This window comes from Rutidosis leptorrhynchoides, chromosome 4 (assembly GCF_046630445.1).
Source record: "Rutidosis leptorrhynchoides isolate AG116_Rl617_1_P2 chromosome 4, CSIRO_AGI_Rlap_v1, whole genome shotgun sequence".
Classification (NCBI taxonomy): Eukaryota; Viridiplantae; Streptophyta; class Magnoliopsida; order Asterales; family Asteraceae; genus Rutidosis; species Rutidosis leptorrhynchoides.
The window spans coordinates 526,441,332-526,446,566 of NC_092336.1; the positions used below are offsets into that span (position 1 = coordinate 526,441,332).

The 5,235-nt window shown below is 36.5% G+C and overlaps 1 protein-coding gene across 1 annotated transcript; it reads right to left on the minus strand.

Annotated features, from left to right (window-relative positions):
- Window positions 1-2,952: 2,952 nt before the first annotated feature.
- LOC139844949 (uncharacterized) lies at window positions 2,953-4,540 on the minus strand. The gene is made up of 4 exons (XM_071835170.1): window positions 3,912-4,540; window positions 3,652-3,723; window positions 3,321-3,533; window positions 2,953-3,061 (listed from the first exon to the last, which is right to left on the minus strand). The coding sequence occupies exons 1-4, from the start codon at window positions 4,483-4,485 to the stop codon at window positions 2,979-2,981; spliced, it is 942 nt and encodes a 313-aa protein (XP_071691271.1). The 5' UTR covers window positions 4,486-4,540; the 3' UTR covers window positions 2,953-2,978.
- Window positions 4,541-5,235: the final 695 nt, after the last annotated feature.

A 5,235-nucleotide genomic window follows, 5' to 3' on the forward strand; every position in this document is an offset into this window, starting at 1 on the left:
ATAATCCTTTTTCTACAACTTTATCACGTCACAATCATAACCCCACAAAATTCTAACCACGGCTGTATATCTTCACAACCATAGCCCGTATGCACTTGTTAAGTGGTAACACAAGCTGCTTAGAGCTAAAAGCTGCATTATTTACATATGTTGTAGAATTCACATGTACATAACAATTTACGTAATAAATCAACTAAAAGTAAGAAGACGCATTATTAAGGCGGATAAGTTGATTCATGTGCATGAACAATACTATCGAAAAAGTAGCAGGTTTATCTCATAGTTTGGTACCCAGGGGGAACCATTCCCTGTTGCTGATGCATGTTTTGATTATTAACATTCATCCATCCTACAAAAAAAGATAATATAGTAAACAGTGCATCCCAATTGATAGATTAAAATGATAACAATAACTGCATAGAAGTCTCAAATGAAGGAACAAATGTTTGCATTTTATATATGTTAATATCATATTGCAAATATGATATATCTGCAATCTGCAGTTAAATAAAAGAAATTTGAATATGAATACTATTTAATTGAATGATTATGTGTGGAAATTAATCTTAAACATGCATACATGTGTTATAAATATAAGGTTTTATGTACCACAAGAAAACTGTTTTTAAAACACATTAATATTCGTGGACTGACTATTTACTTAATCATTTACAAATTTTTGGAGGATTATAATGATGTTTAATGCAAGCATCCAAAAACTAAGTGAAATCATTAGTAGTTTAGTACTCATATATCAGCATATTACTTACCAGCAGAAGGATTTAATCCCCTATGATTAAGCTCCCTGTATTCTTGACAAAGTGCGCAATACTCGCAACACAAGTGAGTTATGCAGTCAGGTGCAGGTGTCTCATCAAGTCTGAATCGGCCTCTGAGTTTGGTTCGATATGAGAAGGAATATATGCATGGGAATGCAATAATTAAGGCGATCATGGTATAGATACATCCAGCTGTCTCACAAGCTGAATTAAAATGATAAATAGTTACATCTTAGAAGACACATATTTCTTGAAAACTAATGATGGTTTATTGTATGCTTACTGGTTCTTCCATTGTCTATGATCTCTGCAATTTGACCGAATGTAACACATGGACAGCACAAAGTGATGAGCGCTGTAACATGAAAACGTTTGAATGAGTTAAACACAAAAAACAAAGAAAATGGGCACTTCGAGTTACAGTCCGTTGACTCCGTTTTGTATTTCAGTTTGGTCAAGATGAGACTCGGTATTCATAGTTTGTAAGTTTGCTGCTTTCTAGGTTCGAGCCTTATCGGAGGATCTCTCGTTGTTTCATTTGTTGAAGACGTTTTCTATTCGAAAACGTTTTCCGTATTTATAAAGTTTTCGTTATTTTCGCAAAAAAAAAAAAAAAAAAAAAAGAAAAAAAACCAATCAATGAAACCAATGAGCTAGTATTTCAGTGGTACCCGTTTCCTTAGAAGCTGGGACCCGCAATGTGGAAGCCTTTGCCAAAATAGGCGCAGATTCAAGTCCCACTCTTAGCAACGATTTACAACCCTTGACAAAGTAGGATGATATTCGTTCCTGCTACACGAGGGGTATTCGATGGAGGTAGTTTACATGCATCCGGCTCTTAAGGGGTGAGTTTGGTGGGTTCCTAAAGGAAACACAGGGTTTGGGTGTCCGTGCGTATCTACACCTTTTGCCAACTAATTAGTGAATAACGGAAATCACTTCGAGTTCATTTGATATTTGTTAACGGGTATCCCAAGATATGGTGCTAGTGATGTTTGAACCGAGACCTCTTGTGAGGATATCAGGTAACCAATAGGGTAATTTTGGGATAGTTGTTATGAATCTGTACCTTCCAAAGAAAAATTTGATCTAACATATTAAAACAATCAAATCAAGAGAGAATGCATACCATTTTCAGGATCATCCATACAGTCAAACAGTCCCGTTGACCAACCCTGTCGATACTGTGGATACGCTGCTTGAGGTGGACACGACACCGGTGGTTGTGGTGGTTGTTGTGGTGTGAATCCTTGAGCACCATACGTTTGATAACTAGGAGCCATTGGAGGGGGATTCTGCTGAACATAACTCCCTTGTGGTACTTGAATTTGTGGTTGTATGTAAATCTGCAGTGGTTGTATGTAAGGCTGAGGTTGACCAGATACCGCAGTACCTTGCAGTGGCTCCTGTCGCGGTGGCTCGTAAACTTCAGCAAGTGGTTGACCTTGTGGTTCGGAAACTTGAATCAAAGGTTGAAGTGGTGTTGATTGATGGTTCGGTTCTGGTTTTTGATTATCAACCTGTGGCTTATTGTTTTCAATCTCAGTTGAAGGTTTAGTAATGCGTCCCATTGTAAGACAAGAAACACAGTAGAATAGAGTTCTTGATATTGTACGCGAATACACAACAAAAACTTATTATATATTATCTTGATCGATATTGTATGCATCATTAGTAGTAATTTAATTCATTCATCATAATCATTGACACATACACGGAAATTTAGTCCTTCATATGTCTTTGTTACAATGGCCGGCCATCATAAAGAAGACAAAAGGAACGTGTGCAAAAACGAATCCTAGAAATAAATTTTTAGTTGTAATCAACGTCTAAAGTTAATTTGTGTCATTGTCTGATTGAGTTGTATTCATATGAGCCGAAAGTATCAAGTTCATTTCTTATGATTCTGAAACGCAATATCGTAGTTTCTTTTTCAACGATAAGCTTAGTTTTATATCAAACAAAAGTAGCATGATGCTAATTGCTAAGATATACAAAAAGAAGGTGTGCAGGTACAATAACATTCGATTTGAACTACTCGATATGCAGTTCGACACCCAATCTTCCCTACATAATTTTATCTTGTGTCCTCATATAAGAAAAACAATTTATATATAAAGATGATTTTCGATTACATGAATGAATAAATTCAAAATTTTACAAGAACAAATAGTTCATAAATGACATTTGAGTTACAAATCACATCATTTGTTGGTTCATGGGGGGTGTCGTCATCGGATACTGTTGCATCTGTTGGTTTTTCACCATGTTTCCTTGCCATCCTAATATCATAAAACAGAAGACAAGGTAAGCATTTGAAACCCCACCTCATAAAAGTTTTTTTTTGGGTTGCAGAGGAAACATCCCTAGCGACAACCATATTGGGTGCCCACTAGCGAATAAAATCCCTGTGTCACGAGACCCGTAACCGGGTGCATTGCGCACATTGGTGCCCCCTCTAGTCAAGGGGCCACCTCATAAAAGTACTAAAGCAAAAAAAAGAAAAATATTACTCTGTAATAAATAACAGTTCGAGTATACCTATAGAAGGGTCCAGGCCTCGATTCTTAAGTTCTCTGTATACTTGACAAAGTGCACACCACTCGCAAAAGCAGTGTGTCACCCAGTCTGGTGCCGGAGTCTCCATTAAGCCATATCGGCTCCTCATCTTAGTCCTATACGAGCATGACATTATGCATGGAATCCCGATAAGTGCAGCAATTAAACCATATAGAAGTCCACTCGTCGCGCAAGCTACATTAAACATTAATAATTAATATATGAATATATATACTTTCATTAGTGGCATATAGATGTAAATTATTTGTGCTTGATAATATACAAAATATGACTTGTAACTTAATTAGCTTACAAGTTTGGCCGTTGTCAAGGATCTCAGCAATCTGTCCGAAAGTGATGCATGGGAAACATACTGTTATGATTGCTGAAAATGATGAAGAAAAAACAGATTAATGAATTTTCAATACATTGCATACAATAATGTTAAATAATGAACTATATATATAGTGTACAATGTAAACTAATAGAATTCTAATTTGTAATAGAATTTTAAATGTCAGCGGTAATGTAAGGAATTATATTTGATAGAGTAAGTTGAAATTAGGTAAATACCATTTTCCATGTCATCAGCACAGTCAAAAAGACCAGTCTTCCATTCCTGAGTTTGAGCAATGTATTGATTTCCAATTGGAACTCCACTTTGTGGGCCCATATTCGTCGTCTGATACCCAGCCTGACTTACAAAGTTCACTCCTTGTGGCTGACCTGCCTGAGCATTATTAGTATACACATAGTTGTATTGAGGAGGTGGAACATTGTATGGTGCCTGCTGCTGATTTGGTGGATACTGAACCCGCTGTTGCTGAGGTGGAAACTGCACTGGATTGGGCTGCTGCTGAGGTGGAAACTGCACGGGGTTTGGCTGCTGAGGTGGGTACGCCTCCGACTGCTTAGGTGGATAAGTTGTTGGTTTTTGAGGCGGGTAAGTTTCAGGTGGTGGCATACTTTCAGGAATGTACGAGCGAGGCATTGTGTTATGATCATTTTTGGTCATAAGAGCATCCTCTTGTGGCGGCGGTGGTGGTGATAATGGGTTGTTATGGTGGTTTGGGTAGCCTTGTGGTGGTGGTGGTGGTGATGGTGGTTGATCGGAGGATTGGGGAGGTTGATCAGGCAAACGACCCATTTTTAGTTCAAATTATTTGACAGCTAATTAAAATATAGCTAACAAATTATTTGATTATATATTGTGCGCTTAGTTGGCATGAATGTGTGATGAAAGAAATGCAAGTAGACATGGTTTTATAGAATAGAAATTAATCTTACGAGTGTTGATTAAAGGACGTGGTGTGAGCACCTTTCATGGGAGAATAAACGCGCAAGTTGACTTGCATTTTTAACAGTTGACTTGGATTATAGTAGTAGACTTTTTGATTCGTCCAGCTTAATTTGTTTGTATTTTGTTTTACCAACTTGCATATTTCTATCGACATATTTTTCATTAATGACCCGTAAATATATGGATTTGACAAAAATAAAAAGTTTTTCAAATATGAATAATCAAAAGTAGATTTATTGGTTTAGATCCTAAATTGGTTATGACTCTATTCATCGAATCAACATCAATTGTCAATTTATTGATGACTTGACTGTCGTTTGAAATTCATGGATATTTGATTATACTATTTTCATGACGTCTCACACTTTTTTTTTTCAATTTTTTAACCTATTTATTGGCCGGGGTCCTTTCGAAATCAATCTCTCTATTAATAGAATATTGAGAAGGAAAACTTTTTCTGCTCTTGAGGCGTTCACTCTTAGTGGAGAAATGATTTTTCTTTATTTTAGGACAGGAGAAAGATTGTCTACACATTACCTCCTTCATATCTCACTTTTGTGAGATTGAGTTTTGTTATTTTTTTTTTGTTTTTGTTGT